This window comes from Marmota monax, unplaced genomic scaffold (assembly GCF_021218885.2).
Source record: "Marmota monax isolate L192 unplaced genomic scaffold, Marmota_monax_Labrador192_F-V1.1 WCK01_AAM20220418_F8-fsc00007, whole genome shotgun sequence".
In the NCBI taxonomy this organism is placed as follows: domain Eukaryota; kingdom Metazoa; phylum Chordata; class Mammalia; order Rodentia; family Sciuridae; genus Marmota; species Marmota monax.
In genome coordinates this window covers 14,750,620-14,771,578 of record NW_026692781.1, presented here as the reverse complement: position 1 = coordinate 14,771,578, position 20,959 = coordinate 14,750,620, and the positions used below count along the sequence as shown (strand labels likewise).

Here is a 20,959-nt window from a genome sequence, read left to right as displayed (position 1 = left end):
TAGTCACCAAATATTTAATAGGACAGCACTCTTATTAGAGGGGAAAAAATTTTAAATCGCCTCAACCAGATTTGAAAATACTATATTAACAGATTTGAAAGGTGATCTGCATCCAGATTGTCATCCTTCCTCAATCACCCATTTTTCAGTTACCCAAGTCTCTCTCAACCACCACAAGTCAAGTTATATATAAGATAACTTGTTACCTTCTAAATTAATTCTTCTTTTCAATACCTTGTAAAGATTTCCTATGGCCCTTCCTGACAGGATCTTTACTGTTAGTTTTAAGGGACCTCTTTAGTAGGTCACTTCAGATTTCTAATCTCCTTTATTTATTTTCCCCTCCACTTTTCTGCCTATTCCTCCCTTTGTGCTTTCTCCAAACTGTCTCTTCCATTGGATTTCTATTACTTGTTCTCCCACCCTACACATTCACTTTGAGGGAGAGGGATGACTTCTCTGACTCAAAACAAACCATAATATTTATTTTCCCCAGCCACATGGATTCTTAAAATTCTACTTTCAAAATCAAAACTCTCAACTTCATAGAGGCTTTGCTGGCATTTCTCTCCTACCTTTCTTACATAAGTGATATATTTTACCTTGCTTCATTTTCTCACACTAATTTATGTTAAATGTAATAATTCATACTTAGAAAACTCTACAGTATGAAAGGAATCTGTGGCCTCCAAAGCCAAAACTTTTAAGTATTTTTCTAAAGAGTTGGTTCAAAGCTTTCAATAAGGTTTTTTAAGTAGTCCAAGGAGTAAAATCCTTCCAAAGCTGTTTATAATTTTTGTAAGAGTTCCTGTGACTTTACTACCCTTCATCCAATCAGTAAATCCTGATTTTTTATTACAGATGAGTTAAATTCTTTATGCATAATACATATTCTTTGTAATGTTCATGTAAACATTTTTTTCTGTGTTTAAAATGTTGTTCTTTACAAAGCACAAAAGTTCTTACTTTACATACCAGAATTTCAATCATATCCTTCATAATGTGCTTTGGGATTCTGAAATACAGTTATTCTTCAGGGTTTAATCACAACTACCAAAATGCACAACTCCAGCAAGTACCATTCCCACTGCACTCTGCTCAACACAGCACAGAGCAAGGTGAATGGCACCCCCTGGAGTTGTACAACATGAATGTTTTGAAACCAACCAATAACACATAGTATCTCATATTTCCCTTTTTCTACATTGTCCAATAGCTTGACTTTTTATAATACAAAAGATTTTCATCCATCTGAGTTTACATTATAAAAGTTCTAATTAACAATGTCTTAGCTGGGGTTGTGGCTCAGTGGTAGAGCACTCACCTAGTACAGGTGAGGCCCTGGGTTCGATCCTGAGCACCACAAAAAATATAAATAAAATAAAGGCCTTGTGTCCAACTACAACTAAAAAATAATTTAAAAAAAAAAAACAATGTTTTAAATCACTACTCATTTATCTCAATTTTATTTAATAAATAATCTTAAACCTGTGTTTTAAAAATCTACTTTAATGGGTGTTTAACATGTATTCAGTAGGTGCTAGAAACTAGACTAAATGCTGAAAATAAAAAATGCAAAAGACAGCTACTAAACACAAAGGTTTTAAGTCTTACCAGAGAAACAGTTATAGTATCATGTGATATTTTTTATTCTGTCCTACTGATTACTGCTATTTGTGGGCCAGAACCACTTTTTAAAATAAAGCTTTGTATTATAATTGATTTTATCTATTTTTTAAACATTTTTTAGTTATACATGGACACAATGTTTATTTTGTTTATTTTTATGTGGTGCTGAGGATCTAACCCAGTGCCTTACATTTTCGAGGCAAGCACTCTGCCACAGAGCCACAACCCCAGCCCTGTAATTGGGTTTTAACACTTCATTTTTCATGTTCTTTCATAAACATTCCTATTTATTTTCCCATATCATAACTACTATTTAACATTATGTGTTGCATTTACCAGGTACGTACTATCTAATACACTTCAGAAAAGATGAAACAGGATTATTACCCACATTCCCGAGTGTCAGAAAAGATATATTTATTACTTGCTCAAGTTTTCAGTTATTCAATTGTGAAGCTGGACTTCAACTCAAATTCATCCAACTCCAAAGCCCTTTATCTGAGTCATTTGGATGTCCTGGATTTCAGAACAGTTTTATGTTCTAGAATTTTTTATTATGATTTTGGGGGATGAGGGGCTACCTTCACCTGTCTTTATCTTTCCTTTTTCAAACTCTGCATTATAATCAGTCATTGTGTAACCATATGGGGCATACCCACCTTTCCCCCAAAGAATTTAAAAGAACTATTCACATGTACTTTTAATACAAAGAACATTGGCTTTTGTTGTTGCTTCTGTTGTTGTTAAAGGGAAGCATAATTAGGAAAGAATTCCCTTCTATGTTTGAACTGTCAGTTAAAATACATGATGCTGAACATCTCTAGTTAATACTGGAATGCAAAATTAAAACCACAATGAGATGCAACTTCACACATAAGGATGACTATAATGAAAAACATGGAAAACAAAAAAGGCATGTTAAGGATGGAGACAACTGGAACCCTCCTACACTGTTGGCAGTAAATTAAAATGATGTAGCCTTTGTGAAAAGAAGTTCAGTGTTCATAAAGTTAAACAGAGTATTTACTGTCTGACATGGCAGTACCACTGCTAGGAACAGTAATGCTGGTTACCCCAAAGGGGTACTCAAACAAATGTTCATAACACTACTATTCACAGTAACCCAAGTATAAAAATAGCCCAAATGACAACAAATGATGAATGGATAAAATATCCATTTGATGGTTCTTTATGGTATTGTGATATTTGTTAAAATGCTCAACAATTTCTCTTCTTCAGCATATTGTTATCTCAGAATACTATAAACTATCATTCTTAGCAGTGTTACAACAAAACTTCCCTTTGTAGAGAGGGATTATTTTCTTATAATAAATGAATTCTATTTGTTTTACCATTTCAGTAGTCTTGTTCAGTGATATTAGATACTTGTAATTTTCCATTTTTTTAATGTTCTCAAATAAAACATAGGAAATATCTAACACTTTGAAGTTTAAGACATCCTAAATCTATGAGGAAAACTATTTAACATATCAACTATAAAATGAAAAAAAAAAGTGTTTTTTACAAATACTCTGATTCAAGTTTTCAAATACATCATCTCCAGATTATTTGAAGGAACAGCTATTAAGAGATTTGTGGTCAAAAACATGTTAGCGAGATTTAGGGGTAAATGGTGCTAAGTTCACTCATTTTTCCTCTAAAGTTGCATTATACTAAGTTTCAATTTACTTCTATTTTCAGTTGTTCACACTAAAATTTCATGGTCTCATTAAATCATTAAACACACATACAAGGATATACAACTTTAATGTTTAGCACAGGCTACATACACTACTACTACTACTGCCTCCACTACCACCAATAGCTTTCTGTGTTATGACCCAAGCAAGTACAGGAGGGTGCTTTGGTTAAGAAACAGCCATTAAAATCAGGAAAGAAACACAATCTTAACTGTTTTCTAGCTTTAGAGGATAAACAGTAAGTTCATTTGCCCATGCACCTTCTTCATTCTCCCCATGTCAACCAAGACTATAAGTCTCAGAGTACTATTTTTCAAAGAACAAGAGAAGCACTTGTACTTAAATCTTTAGATATCCTTCTTAAGGTGCACATTCTCAGGCCATACTTGGCCTACTAAATCATAATCTCTGGTTTGGATAATTGAGGATTGAAAGGATCTCTTGATTCACCAAGACCAATAAGAAAACCACCATTTTGGCATCAGAGAAAGGTGATCCAATAGTTATCATACAAACTGAGGTATATTTGAAAGTGGAAATAAATACTTTTAATATTTACATGAAATTAACAGATATAAAAGCAGGGTTCTTGGTGCCAGCCTCAACCAAGTTTTGACTTAAAGTATTTTCATATTTAACTCAAGGACATTATACTAAGAACTGAAAATATAAAGAATACGAGATCTACCCAGTTCTAGCACCTTGTTCAGTTGGGTAAAAAGAAAAGATGACCAGAAGTCCTAAGGACCTGAATTAAATGCACAAGTCTCTCAAGAGGTATATGAAGGAAAGTCTTTGCAACCAGATATAGGATAAAATAAGTCTTAAAGGATCACTCTGGTTTGAAAGATAAAAGCTATTCTAAGCAATGAGAGAAGAGAAACAAAGATGCACAGCCCAGAAAACCTAAGTTATACCCAGAGGGTGGTAAACTTTTAATAGAGCACAGTGCTTTTATACATAATGGAAGATAAAAAATAAGGGTTGTTAAGAGCAAAATGCAGAATATTTTGATAGATAACCACTGAGATTCTGAGGAAATTCTAAAATCAAAAGGCAGCTGTGATGCAAGGTGATGAGTACCAAGCAATAAGAAGAGATAAAAGACACAAGGATGGAGGGAAAAAAAAAAAAAAAACAGATACCATATATATAATAGTACCATATATAGGAGGAAACACTAAATACTAAAAAGTGAAGAGAAGAAAGAAGACATTTCTGGAACATCAAAAAAGAAGTTGAAGCTAAAGAGAAATAAGAAGGTGGGTTCCCAAAAGAAATTAAGATATGTCATATGAACGAAATATTGACAACAAAGATTGCCAAATGACCTTTCAGAATAAACAGATGAAGAAAAGCCAGATTATAAAAAGATGAGAGAAACAGAAGACAAAAAAGTGGAGAACTGATGAGATACATACATGCAAACATCTAAATAGACTAAAAGTAAATGGAAAGCCAAATAGGGGATAACAAGGGGAGAAGATAGGACAAAAATTAAACAGGCTTTAAAATACCTCTTAGAACATAGAAGAGGTTAAGAATCAGAGATTAGAAATAAAAGAAAAGGAAAACACAGTTGAGGTAATGAGCTAACATAAAAATCCTATCAAGAACGCATGCTTTCCTATAAAAAATAAAATAAAATTCACTAATAATAAGACCAAAGGAATATACAAAGTCACATTTTTTTTCTTGAGAATGTATTCATACATTCATGTTAAGCTCATGCACAAAGTTCAAACCTACTTTGAGATTTCAGAGTAAAGGGAGTTAGGCAAAAATGCTGGAGGGAAGGAAATGTACTTTTGCATTAATAGTAAAAAAAAAAAAAAAAAAAAAATAAGGAAAATTTGGCCATGATAGACTTCACATTAAAAATCTATTACAAGTTATCTTAGCTTTCTCAAAACAATGCAATACAAATTTAGTTTATCACAGCAATGTGGAATCTAGATCAGTAATTTTCAAATGTAATTTTCAAGTGTAAATTTCCCCATCCCAGATATTGATAAATTGGTGGGGTGACAGGGATTGGTAGCCACAACACATAGAGGCAGCAGGGTCCAAGGATATTCAGTATCTCCCAAAGCAAAGTAAAATCTAGCCTACAAAGCCTAAGGTACCCCACTATACTGAGCATACAAAGAAAGGTGCTTTCCTTATAGATAACAAGAGGGTGAACTTTTTAATTCAATTCTTGTGATAATTTGATTCTGCTAAAGTTTGCCCTCTACTTTAACCCACTGCCTCAGTTTAATTCAAACCCTAGTTCCAGTGAAGATATTTTAGGTATTCTAATGCTAAGAACTTAATTATTTCCCTACAAATGACAAAGAAATGGTTAGGAGTATGTCAAAAGTTAACAATAGCTTCAATAAATATTTAGTTTTTAAAATAATACCTAGGGCAATAGTTAAGTTGAACGCATTCATTTGCATTATTTTACCACTAAATGTATCCAGGCAATTTCTTTATATCTAAGGGTTCCCAAAGCAAAGTAATTTAACTTAAAGTGTATTCAAAATTAAGAAGTTACATAAGAGAAATAATGGCAATGAGCTCAAATACTACAACAGACTGAAATACAACAAATATGAGTTAATTCTGAAAAGGGATAAAAAAATCAACAAATTGTTTTCAAAAAGAAAAAAGTGTTAAGAAAAAGAATTAGACACTTATTCTGCCTTTTACTGTATAACTTATAGCCTTGAGTAACTGAACAGAAGATGAATGTAAGTTTCTCTTTAGAGATATATCCAATGACTGCTAACATCAAAACATGGCCAAGTTCTAGATGTCTCCTGACAGAAAAGCACAGTACCACCTATGAAGAAGTTTTGTCAAAATAAGAAAGAAAAAGTAGAAAACTCAGCCTGAATTTGATCAAGCCATTTGAGGTCTCAAATTTACAAGAAATACTGAGGACAAAAAAAGATATTATACCACAGGAATCCAAAAAGCAAAATAAAGCCTGTAGGAATCAGCCTAATTTCTTCAAAATACAAGTTAAAAAAAAAAGAAAAAGAAATTGAGAGGAAGCTTACAAATTAGTGGATATGAAAGTAATAGGAACCTATCACAACATATCTACTTTATTTGGGTCCTGATTCAATTAAGTTTAGGAGGAGAAAAGACACTCATTAGACATCTGCAAATTTCAACAATGACCAACTACAGTAAAATTTTCAAGTATGTTAATGACAATGTAGTTAAGTTAAAAGCAGTTTTTTACCTTTTGAAAATGTACACTGAAATATCTACATCTTTAAAAATACAGATGAAATAATGAGAACTGCTTCAATGTAATAGGGAAGGATGAAATGCATAGGGATACAAATGAAATGAGATTAGTCAAAGATTGGTAACTACCACAGGGTGAAGGCTACATGGGAATTCCTCCTACTAGTCTTTCTTCTTCTTATATATCCCAATTTCTCCATAATAAAAAAATAACTGAAAAATTTAATAAATTTCAGCAGGAAGGAAAAGTGATCATTTTGTAACGAGTTTATTTTAGGGTTTAAAAAAGAACAAAATGAATATTCTTGGCAAAGTCCTCTAACTGAAAGAGGGATATTAAGCATTTGGAAAGATAAAACAAAATATCTTTAAAAAATTTTTGAAGATGCTGGTGTAAATAAAATGAAGAAAAACTAAAAGTATTTTATTTATTTTTATTAGGTGCTGAGGATCAAACCCAGGGTCTCCAATGTGCTAGGCAAGTGCTCTACGCTGAGCCACAATCCCAGCCCAAAAACTAAAGGTATACTAGTTAAAATTGCCATCGAATTCCACATATATCATATGCCTTTAATTTTGTATTCAAAGTATTCAAATTCCAGAGTTTACCGCACCATGATTCCAGGTAAATTAAATTAAGTACAAGCATACACACACACACACACACACACACACACACACACACACATATATATATATATAAAATACAACAAATAACCCAATACCCTTAGAAACTAGTGTGAAGCAAGAATAAAATAATAAAGTCAATGCCTTTTGGTGCCCTCTGTATTTGTTGTTGCTATTGTTTAAATTGAGAAGACCACAGAAGGCAACAGGAAGCCATAAAAAATATGTAGCCACGATATTCTAAGATTCCTTCTCTTTGGGACTCTGAATAAATGGATTCTTGACTTACTAAAATTTGATGTAAAAAATGATCCATTTGTAAAGGACCTATAAGATTTTAAATGGAGAAACTACAAATAATCACCTTCAGAAAGGGAATGAATAGTGTTTATAAAAAGTGAGACACATGGACATAAAGGGAGGATCATCATGATGATTTATAAGTAAAAGAAAAGAAAAGAAAAAGGTAACAAAATTCATGTTTCCCTAGGTCTTTCATTCAGAGCAAAAGATGTGAAGCTATACTCCCAAAAGCAATTTCGGACTAGAGATGTCTTTATTTTTCCCCAGACAAGCTGGAAGTTAAACAGAATGACAAAGTATATTTGCTCTGGGACACTGAAACAGCAAAGAAACTTTGAATGACATGACATTGGTCAGAATCCCTCCAGAAGAGGCAGACTAAACCTCAGACGATAAATAAGCACTTCAATATCCTGATTCCTTTCAAAGTCCCAGTTGTTGCAAATAACCATAAAATTAAAACAATTATTATCTATGCCAAGAACCAAAGAGAAGGGAATAGGATTTTAAAAACTTTAATAACCCTAGAAATCTAACCCGCGTTAATGATATTACTCTTAAGGTTAATTACTACTTGCTATCAAATCCAAAAGAAATGGCAAAAATAAGTTTATACTGTTTACATACACACCCTTATAAAACTGATAAAATATAAAAAGAGACAAAAGTCTCAAGGCCTTAGAACTTAATTTTAATGTGGCATTTAAACACTATCCAAGGCACAGAATTGATTCATAAAACTCATGAGTTTTAACAATCTAAAATGAGCTATCTAAACATGACAGATCACCCTGAGAACATTGGGTAACTTTTGGTAAGAAATCCAGCTCCTCTCACAAAGAGACTTGTTAGGAAAAAAAAAAAAAATCCCAATATCTGGGTATAACCTGTTTATAAAATCACAAGATTAGCAAACACCAATATATAGACTATGAAACTATATAAAACAAGATAAAGTTAAAAGGGAGTAAATTTCTGCAAAAAGTCAGGTCAGTATTAAAAGATTTATTTAACACATGCACAAAGTTGCTGAGATTCCAACTTTTAAAATTCTCCTAAAATCCTGTGATTTTATGCTTTCCCTCATAAAGCACAGAAATTATTATCTGCAAAGTTTTTCCATCTTCAAAACTGACAGATATGGAAGGTTTCACAATTACCCAGAAAAAAAAAAATGGAGGTTAATTTTCTTGTGGGCTTTTGTTGCCCACAAGACAGCTATACACAAATAACTTCAAGTCAGAAAACAAAGATTTACTTTTTCCACTATAATCATGTTCAATCCCTTTCCTCTGTCCTTATAAGGAAAGAGAACAAGATAGCTAACAACTTGGGGAATGCCCCCGGAAAAAAAAATGCTTCTGAATAGGGGAAAAAAGTAAGAAGGGATACCACCCCAAAACCAGATAAGTATGCTCTCTTCTTTCCTCAACTCACTACTGGGCCATGCCAGATGCTAAAGCCATGGAACAGTATTTGGATGCTTCAAGATAAGCAAACAATGGGATATACTTAAACTAAGCATGTAACCACAGGCCTATAATTAATTCTGAATGCTTTTACCAGGTTTTTCAAACAGTACTGTATTAAAGCAAAAATGATTACTTTTATATCTAAAGTAAACCTAAATGTACGTCCTGCATCTCTCATATGTATGTACTATATAATGACATTTTGCAAGGTTTTGAACAACTCTCAGTTTCAGTTTTGAAATCTAAACAAAACTAAAGACATTTACTTCATACATTTGTTTTCAGAATTAAACAAAATATCATATTAACAGGTTGGTGTACTGTGGAACCTAGTACAGCGCCAGACTAGTACTCTATTACCCCCCTCCCTTTTTTTTTTTTTTTTTTGGTACCAGGGATTGAACCCAGGGGTGCTTAACCACTGAACCAATTTCCCAGCCTTTTTAAATTTTGAGACAGGGTCTCACTAAGTTGCTTTTAGGTCCTCGCTGAATTGCTGAGGTTGGCTTTGAACTTGTGATCCTCCTGCCTAAGCCTCCAGAGCCACTGGGATTACAGGTATACACCACCGTGTCCCAACATTTCCTTTTACTCTTAAAGTGAGAGTAAAAGTCACCTATTCATGAAACTATATATCCTTTGTGGCACAGAATTTTTTTTTTTAAGAGAGAGGGGGAGAGAGAGAGAGATAATTTTTAATATTTACTTTTTAGTTATCGGCGGACACAACATCTTTGTTTGTATGTGGTGCTGAGGATCGAACCCAGGCCACACGCATGCCAGAGTGCGCTACCGCTTGATCTCTCACTGAATACCCATATTCTCCCACACATTTTCAGCCACTTTTAGTTAATCTAGGCTGTGTGACTAATTCATGCCTTATTTCTAGACCAAAGCACTGAATTTGGCACATGACCCTCCAACTCTCTTGCCTGGAAACATGCTCCAAATGGCACAGCTTAGAGAAATTAAGCAGCATGGATCTGAGTTACTTTGTGGTAGAGTTACCCAGAGGACTCCCTGGATGCACAGTAGATTTCATATGAATCAGAAATGAACTTTTACATGTTGAGCCACTAGCCCTTCTAGGGTTATTTATAATCATAACACTAGCAAAATTTAACATCTCCTTTTAGAGTCTAATTGTACTTAAATGCTATCTGACAAAATACACACATAAAAATGACATGTTTTATGTTTAAGTGTTAAAGGATATCTTCCTTTCTGTTTAATTTTATATATCTAGAATGAACAGAACAAAAAACACAATTATTTCAAAAGCCAAGTAGAAAAGTAATCCAACATACACAGAACTTAAAGAAAAACTGATAGTTTCACCTTAACAGGAAAGAACTCTAAAACCCCAAGTCTAAAATTTGCTTTAATTAAGCATACAAGTTATTAAAAAAAAAAAAAAAGCAAAACAAAAAGCAATGATCTAAAAATAACAACGGAGAAACTGAAATCAGCTATTAGGAAACAGGTGAAAAGGAAAGCAAAGCAAGACTCTAAAATATCCTTTCACCATGAGTCATAGTTGCAGTCAATGATCGCTGTACAGAAATGGGAAGGGGCCATAAATACTTATCCATACAATGTTGAAATCCCAAAAGCTCTGAAAATCAGGTTTTGTTTTTTGTTTTTATTAAGGCTAGCACAAAATAAGTTGATAGCAAAACCAGTACAAACTAACCTGAAACTATCTATAGTTTCTATATGTCACACTTGGTATGAATATTCATAAATTTTTGATGAAGAAATATTAATGTTTGATTATGAAGTGCTTCGGGAGAAGATCTTACATAAAATAAAACAATCGCATTATAAGACCTTTCTAAAACCTGAAAATTTCTGCAACAGAACAATTCTGAAACACATCTGGCCTCCCAAGAGTTTGAAATAAAGACTGTGGATTTTTGAGTACAGAATGCAAGTAACCTCTGTATTGTCCTAGTGATGAAAATAAAAACCAAATGAAGAGCATGGCTTTATAACTAGTGTATAATTCAATGTAAGACTTGAATTTTGATTTTTCCAATGGTATTTCCCTTTGATGTTACTTCAATATTCCTAGTAGAACATAATAGAAACAATCAGCCTACAGCTAGATCACCCAGAGGTATTATTAAACTGGTAGAAGACCCGAAAACAATTAAAATGTTGTTATAATAATTTATGGTCTTAAAAAGCCATAAATGTAGCAGGTATTCATGTTAGCCATTCTTGTGGTTCTACATAAAAAATAACACATACCAGACAATAATGATATATGTAAAATATAACATGGGATACCAGCTCAAAGGAAGATATTGGTTAAAGTATTAAGCAGACAACATTAATAAAACAGGAAAAAAGTCAAAATCAGACTATTCAAAAATTCAGAGGGCAAAGTATAGGAACAAATTTCCAAAGCAGGGTTTTTCACCCTCAGCACTACTGACGTTCCTTTAGACAATTCTTTGTTGTGTACTAGGGTATGCAACAGCATCCCTGACTTTACTATATGGACTAGATCCCTTTCCCCAAGTTTTGAAAAGCAAAATGTCTCCAGGTATTGTCAACTATCTCCTAGACTATGAATGTTGGGGAAGAGGCAAAAACCATCCAGATGCAAAAGAAAGATTAAAAGTTTAAAGACATTCATCGTTTAAATTCTAATGAAATGCCCGACCATGATTCTTGTGGAAAGAAATATGGAAAGAAAGAAATCATCACTTTATATGCCTGCAGATCTACAAGTAGTTTTGTTATATCATATTTGTAGAAAAGAGGAGAAAAGAAAAAGTTTTCCCATTTCAATCTGAATGCCCTTGTACTCTAAGCAAGACTTGTTGATTTTCCTTATAACTAAACATCATCTATTTGCTATTACAGCAACACATTCAAGGAGAGAATAAGGTACCAATCATTTACTTGCAGAAAGGAAAATAACAATTTGCTACATGTAACTGTGAAATAGCCATTTAGCTTTTTAAAAAGAACCCAAGGTTTTCACCCACTTTCTCCTTACATTATCTGCACTGAACATAATAAACATCTAATAAAAATGTGACCTTTGGGTGGGGGAGATATTATTTTCAATCACTCCCCCCTTTGTAAAAATGTTTTAAGCCATCCAACGGTACTGAGTCCTACTGCTGCACTGGTACATATGGGAGAAATAATTAGGATTCCTCTAATTATCAATTATTTCTTATAAGCAAATAGAAACGATAGCTAAATAATCTCTGAATGAACAATATTAAATATCACAATTATGAAAAAAGTAAAGAATATGAGTTATTTGATAATTTTTTCTGATTCAAACTCACTGTTTTGCCTGGAATTACACATTATGTTGAAGTAACTAGCAAACTATACCATTATGAGTTTAAATTTTACAAATACTGATATTACTGCATTCTCAATAAAATCACAAACTCTTAAATTGGGACATTTAAAGGGGGGGAGACATTAACTAATACCACTATCTAAAAATTTTTATTATACTTTACTGGGTAGTCATAGTCACAGCATTCTTAAAAAAAATTTTTTGTAGTTGTAGATGGACAGAATGTATTTATTTTATTTGTTTTTTTATTTTTATGTGATGCTTAAGATCAAACCCAGTGCCTCACGCATGCTAGGCAAGCGCTCTATCACTGAGCTACAGCCCCAGCCCCATATCATTCTTTTTTAAGTATCAAGGGCTTACGCATATTTTTTGGAAGAGAAATAGTATTTGTTCATCTATGACCAACACTTTTAGGCCAATTTTCTGGTTTAACTCAAGTTTAAAAAAACCTGCTTTTTACTCACATTGAAAACAAACTGCTTGATATGTACTCAATAATTAGATGATGAATTAAGATGAAATTATTCCTACAGTAGGATGTTGATGCACTGGAGCAAATACCAGCAAGAGTGAGGGCATGCTGCTAAACTGCCTCGCCTACTTTTATCATGCTGTGTCTACTTTAGGGATCCAATTTATGCAGTTAACAAAACTTCAACATATTCATTTCATCCTCACAACAACTCTACATCGGGGAGATCATTTTAATCTTCATTTTACAACTGGGGAAACTGAAGGACAAAAATATTCCATAACTTATATAAAATGACATGCCAGAAGTGGCACAGTATGGCTCTGAACAGTCTTGCTTCAGAGGCAGGATTTTTCAAACTTTAATACACACACAATGCAGTTGGCAATCCTATTAAATTCAGATTCTGACTCAGTACTTCTGGTTAGAGGAAAGCTACATTCTGAGTTTTAACAATCACACCTGTGATGCAGATGCTGCTGGTCTGCAGATCACCCTTTAAGTAGCAAAGTTCTAATCTAAACTGGACAATGGTGAGACATGGCAACCTCAGAAACACGTACAGTTCATCCTCAGAAAATTAGTCTTACGTGCAAGTTAAGGATTGCCAACTTCTGTTTTAGAACTTATGCTTCTTCTTTGTCGTTTTTTTAAATCAAGTTAACAAAATTAGCAAGTATTATAGTACCTGATTTCATATTTTGCTAGTCTACATATTATTCATATAAACTTGAAACTGTAATATCCACCCCCCAATAAGGCCTTTCCCTCATCCAAAAACGATTTACAAATATCCCTGAATATCTTTTTTAAAATAGATTCAGTCCAAACCCATTAATATTTAGGAGTACATATTTGTACCCTCTCATACAGGAAAAGAAATTCAGGGTTAAGTTAGAAATCCAGCACCTTTCTAAACTTTTGCTATTTACACAAGTGCTGACTATAAGTGGACAAGGAAGGATACCCTTTGAGAAATAGAACATAAATGTCAACACATTACTAAACAATTCTTGTCTATAACTTTCTCTAAAATAAAGATAGGGAAATGTTCATAACAATTTCCCTTCACACTCACAGGTGAATTGATTTTTTTTATACCTTAATCTAAAATAAAGGATGTAAAGAGTATAAATTTAAACCAAAAACATATATTATATCCCTGTGTTTAAGACGCATTGGCCCACAGCCCTCTGATATTTAAAACATAAAATACCATCAAATCATTAGAAATGACATCTTTATCAACCTTTTTTTACTAAAAGAAATACTCCTATTGACATATAATCAAACATCTTTAAAGTCATACATTTAATCTGACAATGACATCTACCCAAAGACCACCCTGGATTTGTATATTAAACCTAATTATGTAACTAAAGAATACTTTATTGATTAAAACAAAGGAAGGGATTTAAGAAAAATATCCCTAGTACAAATAATTTTGGTTTTCCTGTATTTCATTCAACATTTTCCTGAATGTACCCAGATATACTTTACATTTCTTCCCTGAGGAAGAATTAACACTGTCACATACTTTGACAAGTTTATACACACACACACACACACACACACACACAAACATACCCAAAACCATAAGGGAATCTGATTAAATAACTACATATGAAAGTAGAAAGTATTAAGTTTCAAAGGTCTCAGGTAATATTAACCCACAAATCTTAAACGTATTTATGATTGTGGAAACCCATTTTTAATTATAGCATAAATTAACAAACCTAAATAATACAACTACAATAAAGCTAAAACTCTCATTTACACTGCTATGAATTAAAAGAATATAATACTACAATCTATTGCATTATCTGACACAAAAGAAAAACACAATATAAATTTAGGCTTTTCTATCAAAATTACAAGAACTAAACCTTCTACCCAAAAGAATCCAAAGACACACAAAAGCATCTAGATTATTTTACACATGAGGTATATGGAAAAAAGTCTCTCCCCAAAGTAGTAAGAAACAACTTCTAATTTCCTGAGAAACTTGTATTTTACATTTGTTTTTTCCTGTATCACTTACACATCCACAAAGAAACTCAGATATTAAAGAACTAGAGAACTTAATATATGTCATTTGCAATAGCCAACAGTCACCAAAGACCGTGACAGAGGAAAATAGAGATAAGTATTCTATGTTATTGTGCACAAAAAAGCCCAAGTTTCACTGCTTCACTAGTTAAATCACTAAATGTTAAGCATTATTTCATGAACTTAAATGAAATCTGGTATATAAAGAGAAAAATATACAATAAGTGAAAGTTAACTTTCTATTGCACAGAAAGATTCTATTCCTTCTAAAATAATCCTGTGACCTTGTGAAAACAGTCCTGGGTTAAACTCGTAAAGCAGATTTCTTCAGCAAATGCACCAGTACATTATTGCTCTGAGGGCATTCAATATGTCTACTGTGCTCTCTAGATGTATGCTCATACACTGGTTTAAGCCATTTGCAGAAAATCAAGAGAAACCTTTAAAAATGTTTGACCTTACATGCAATTTTAAGACATGTGAGTTTTAAATTGATAGATCTCTACATCTTTCATAATGGGAATTATCAGAATACACTCTGCAAGTTAAGTGATTCTTCCACAGAGCAAATTTAACTTGACCTCCTTAAATGGCTACAGATTTGACACTCCATTTAGAAGGCTAGAAGGAAATACTGATTTACTTCTTCTCTAAAGCAATAGTGTTCAGCAAAAATATAATGCAAGTAACTTTGAATTTTCTAATAACTATGCTAAAACGGTGAAAAATACAATTTTAAAAGCATTTATTAAATGTCAGATATTATCATTTCAATATGTAATAAATATTTCTAAAATATTTATTCTTTTACAACTTTTACTAAGTTTTCAAAATCCGGTATGCATTTCATATTTACAGCACACCCCATTTTCAACTAACCACAACAACCCCGTCAATAGTCAGACATGGCTAGTGGCTACATTATTGGACAGTATACCTCTTAAGTAATATTTTGAGATCTGACATACCACTCTGTTTATAATTAGTTCACACTCACGTCTCCTTTTTGAACTGAAATGGTTGTGACTACAAATATAAGCAAAACTGTTAATTCACTGGATAAATCAGGATCAGATCACCTTATCTGAGGATCTGGTTAACACACACAATAAGAAACAAATGGATTATGCCTTATTTTGTCTCAAGTAGACTTCGGAGATGGTTCTGATCAACAGGAGCAAATCACAATTTGTAGCAAAAACACAGCTTAGACACCAAAATATTTTTATATCAAACCACAACACTGCCTTAATTCTAGCATCCCTTCCCCTCTCATTCTTGAGCACATACTTCTATGCAAATTATTTATAATACTGCTTTCTAAATCTGATGAATTCTGTCAACCATACAGTCACCATTCAAACCATAAACAGAATACTATACATGAAGCAAATGAAAAAAATTGAGAAAAATTATCAACCAGCAACTTTTAATACAACTTATGCCAATCAATCTTAAATTATTCTGAGTTCCACTGAAAGTAATTCTTCCCACAATTCCAATTCATTTACTGCTTATTAAGAATTTTCCCAAGTCATTAGGACATTTGCTTAAAACGTAAATAATTCCAACAATGTGTTTTCTAGAAAATAACAACTAAAACCATTAGCTTAGCACATAAAATTTGTCCTTAAGGCAAGTTACTGAATAAATCAAACAGAAACAACTATACTCCTGTTTACTGCATTTACATTTTGTAACATCACATTCAGCAATTTCTAAATTTAGAAGGTCAGTTCAGATTGCACACAAGCAATAACTTTAAAGCTTGAAATTTTACAAGTTTCTACAAAATACTTGTGAATAAATACATCCCACAAAAATAAAACAGAGAAATCAGCACCATTCAAACTAATCTCAGCAAGAAGAACAAAATCAGTATATTCATAAGTCCAGAATGTATGATACATGCTAAAGAGTATTTTTCTCCCAATTTTATTTAATTCACCTAGGCAATTTTTGTTTAATGCACTTGCAAAGCTGTAAGGAAGCATAGCTAGCTAGCCTCTTCTGCTGCACATATATACAAGGACAATACATTCATCTCCTGATATCTTTCCACAATTTAGAAATCAAAACAACAAAACTTATTTCTTACCTGCAGTTAGGAGGAGGATCAAGGGTTATTTCAGCTAGCTCCTTCTGGATTCTGTTAGTGAAATGAGAACAGACAAAAAGGATTTGAGATAGTCTACAGAATAACCGGGGAATTACACTGCCCTCTACCACCATGCAGTTAAATGCAAGGCTGGCTTTGCCTTCAGTAATGCTAACATGGCTGCTTCCTCTTTGTTCTCAGAGGCATAACCCAAATCCCTTAACAGAAACTTTGCAGCTTTTTTTCTCACTTGCAACTGCAAATAGGTAAGTCATTTACACCTGATTTGAGAAAGTCCTCCACTACTACTCAGCAAAGGATATAAGATCTATTTTAAAACACTTTTTACCAAAGAAATTCTCTTTTCAAGCTTATATGCAAATGAGACAAAAAGGGAGGAGGGAAAGCACTAGAATATTTGACAATGACTTCAAGCCACTTTTACTGTGGTAAAAATTAGCAAGCTACTGCAAGAGCACATTAACAGTTTTGCCAATATTTTGTCTGTTTAAAAAAAGTTTAAAATTTACAAATATCTTTACCAATGAAAAACTTCCAAGGACTATTTTGGCAATCTTATTTAACCATTTGTTTTCTCTGATCTTAGGTACAGCACATAAATTTAATAATCTTGGAGGAAAGAGGATCAGATGTATAGCCGTGAGGTAAGGAGAAAAAGAGCATTTCTCTGATTTTCATGAAATTTAAAATGTTTTCAAAACTTGTTTAATGTTACTCTCCACAACATTACAACAAAGTGAGAAGAATTTTAAATTATTGCAAAGACTGCTGCAATTCAATATAATATTCTCAAGTTTATTAGTGTTTGATTAATGATAGAATGATGGTGAAAATCTATAGAAAAATAAGAACATATGTCACTATAAAATGCATAAATTGATCAGTTTATATTTTTTTCTTTAGTTGAGATCAATGAAAATCAACAAAATATCAACACTACGTAATGCTACAGATATATTTTATGTATGATTACAAGAGTTCTACTCAATACAACCACTATCACTGATGGAGTCACATTGATGGAATCCTTTTTTTTTTTTTTTCTATCACAGAAAACAGAAGTCAGCAAGAAACAAATAATCTTTCACTTACACCCAACAAAATGTTTTTCCTGCTGCTGAGTATATTACTATGTCAAGAACATCCACAAGTTTTAGAGTAAAGAGGTGCAAAGACAATGAAAGTTTTCAATGGCAAAGTGACACCTGAGATTGTTAATGGCTACTTTTCAGTTTTATTTGCCCTCCCAAGAACAAGGAGGGATAACTATAATTTAACTACAAAAAGTTATACCTGTTATGCAGGATTTAAAGCCTTGTTTGTGAAACTAAGCAAATTTAAAATAAGCTTTCAAAAACAGCCAAGGCCTGACATTTAAAATTTTTTTAGCAAATATAAACTTTTTTGATCATTTCCTTTCATGAAGAGTGACACTACTGATCTCTAAAAGCATCAATTTTACTCAAGAGTATAACTCACAAAAGGAAATATCCTCAATGTACCATCTAATTCAGTTTCCCCCAAATTTTCCTTGCCAACTCCTTAAACTGTCAGAATGAGAGTTCAATCGCTACTCTAGGACTCCTCCTGAAGTTATCAAAGTACAGAATAAGTTTGCTTAGAAGTATAATTTTAGTGAGGATATTTATATGCTCCCTAAAGGATGACAATTCATTCAAGTACAAATGAAACTGATCATGAAGTATTTCTGAAGTATTGCTCTTGATGTAAAAACACAAGCCTCCAACTGCTTGGAAGACAACCTGACTATGTTACCTTTTAGCACTAGTGGATAACTTAGCAGTGGTTTTGCTAGAGAGTTTGGTGTTCTTCTTCTGCTGGGTGGCAGAAGGTTTTCTTTCTTCTTGTTCTTCAGGCTCTGGAGCGGCCGGGTCTCGCTGGTCCGCATCTGAACTGCCACTGCTGGTGCTGGGGCTCTCATCATCGGACCTTTGCCTATCACTGGACATCTTGATGAAGTTATCGCTTGGAAAACTTTTAAAGAGAAAAGGGAAGAGGAGAGAAATGTTAATGTAAGAAATCAGTCAACAGCATTTTCTTGTCTTAATATTAACCTAAAATTGTATCTCAACAAAAAGGCTTCAAAAGTGTTCATACGGCAAGGTTACTGGGGAGAGGATGAATCTTACAACGCCAGCGTTCAGGGATTTACCGAACTCAAGTTAGAAAACCCACTCACATTTTTTTCCATTCCTTGGACAATCTATCAATTGTCTACTTTCTCAGAAGGCATGAAACAGATTTGCCAGGGAACTTAGGCAACCAGCATTAATAACATATGACACATTGTAAATAACAGATCTTGCTGAAAAATGTTAAAAAGTCACTAATAACGTCTCAATATTTACAGACTGACATTGGTCAGAGCTACCAAATTCCCTTTCCCAGAGGAAAACATACCCTGTTAATCGCCCATATGCTTATTTAAGGTGGAGATTCCTCCTCTATGCACGTAAAACCTTTAAACACAACACTCGGAAATTTAAAAATCAACTAACAAGCTGCCCTAGCCGTTTCCACGGCCAGCAGCGAAGATTCATCCGGCCAAGACCCAGCTGCCACCCTGGGAAAAGCAGAATCCAAACTGCACCTTCTGCAAAGCTCCCCATGCCACCAAGGTTCCTCGCTCAATTTTTACATCACGGACCGACATTTTGTCCAAAATAACGAAAAAGGGGGGAAAAGCCCGAGGAAAAACAAACAAACAAACAAAGCCCCAAGAAGTGCAACAAATTTCCGCGCCCGCGTAGGCGAGCCGCGGCCGGCGGCGGCGGCCACGCAGCTCCGCGGCCCTTTGTGGGGAGGGCCGCGCGGGGGCCGCGGGCAGCGCTCGCCGCGCCGGCCGCCAAGTGATGCGAGCAGCCGGCCGGCCCCGCCGCGGCTCGCGGACACCGGCGGCGCGGGCGCCCGGCGCGAACAAAGCTGCCGCCCCCGCCCCCTCCCCCACCGCCGCCGCCGCCCCGGCCGCCCCCCACGCGGCCCCCCGGCCCCGCCGCCTTACCTCGGCCGCCCGCCCGGCCCGCTCGCGCGCCGCTACGGTGTGGGGGAGGGAGAGAGAAAAAAACCCTTCCTTAAGGAAATGGAGGCAGCTGGGGGGGGGAAAGGGGGGGGAGGGAAAAAAAGAAGCCGAGGAGGCTCTGGCCGGGGAGTGTGGAACATTGAAAGTCGGAGGGGGTTGTGCAGTGCCGGGCTCCGGCCGGAGGGTGGCGCCGCCCAGCGCCTTCGGAAAAAAAAGGGGGGGGGGGAGCTCGGCTGGGCGAGGGCGCGAGCTCCCGGCGAGGCGGAGGGGACGCGGGAGACCCCCGCGCGCTGTGGCCTCCCGCCGCCGCCGCCGCCCGGCTCGGCTCCTCCCGGCCGCGCAGTCAGCAAGTTCCGAGGCGAGCGCGGGGGGAGGGGCGGGCGCGGCGGCGGCGCGCGTGCTCGCTGCTTGCCTGGCGGAGGGACGCGCGCCGCCGGCGCCCGGCGGGGGCGAGCTGCTCCCGCGCGCTCCCGCTCGCTCTCTCCGCGCCTCCTTTCACCCGGGGGGCGCACGCGTCCTCCCGCGCGCGGCCAGGACAAAGAGCGCGGCGGGGACCCGGCGGGCTGGCCCCTGCGCCCTTGGCCGCGGAGCCAGTGCAGAAGAAGGCGGGGGCGCGGGCGCCGTCTCGCGGGGCCGCTGTGCCGCGGGGTGGCTTCCGGCCTGGGCCCGCCTCCGGGGCGAGGCTGCCCATTGGACTACCCGCCCCCGAGGGCTGGCCGCATTCCCTCTGCCTGCGGTGGGGCGCCGTGCACCTCTGGGCCCGCACCGCTGGCAAGGGCCCTGGGCGTGTGGTTGGGAGTTCCTGGCTGTCCTGGGAGACTGAGGACTGATGGGTGTTGTTGAGGAAGCCAGGCACGCAAGCTGAGGAAAGCTACCCTTGACCCTTCATGTGAGCTAGAGGAAGGGGCAGGATGGGTCGTGGGCTTGAAGGAAGGTAAAAAGGATTTTGAGACTTGGGGACTGGCCTCTGC

The 20,959-nt window shown here is 35.8% G+C and overlaps 1 protein-coding gene across 4 annotated transcripts in view; it reads right to left on the bottom strand.

Annotated features, from left to right (window-relative positions):
* Positions 1-20,527, bottom strand: part of Ube2e3 (ubiquitin conjugating enzyme E2 E3) — an 86,940-nt gene extending 66,413 nt beyond the window's left edge. Inside the window, exons 1-3 of one of the 4 annotated variants that reach the window (XM_046447524.2) lie at positions 20,401-20,527; positions 18,725-18,943; positions 16,928-16,978 (exon numbers count right to left, since the gene is read on the bottom strand). In XM_046447524.2, coding sequence (XP_046303480.1) covers positions 16,928-16,978; positions 18,725-18,918 — 245 coding nt within the window. In that variant the 5' untranslated portion in view covers positions 18,919-18,943; positions 20,401-20,527. Of the gene's footprint in view, positions 1-16,927; positions 16,979-18,724; positions 18,944-19,369; positions 19,512-19,559; positions 19,714-19,970; positions 20,309-20,400 lie in introns of those variants that run through there. The other 3 variants (XM_046447522.2, XM_046447523.2, XM_058580299.1) reach the window with 3 other exon arrangements.
* Between the last annotated feature and the right edge of the window lie 432 nt (positions 20,528-20,959).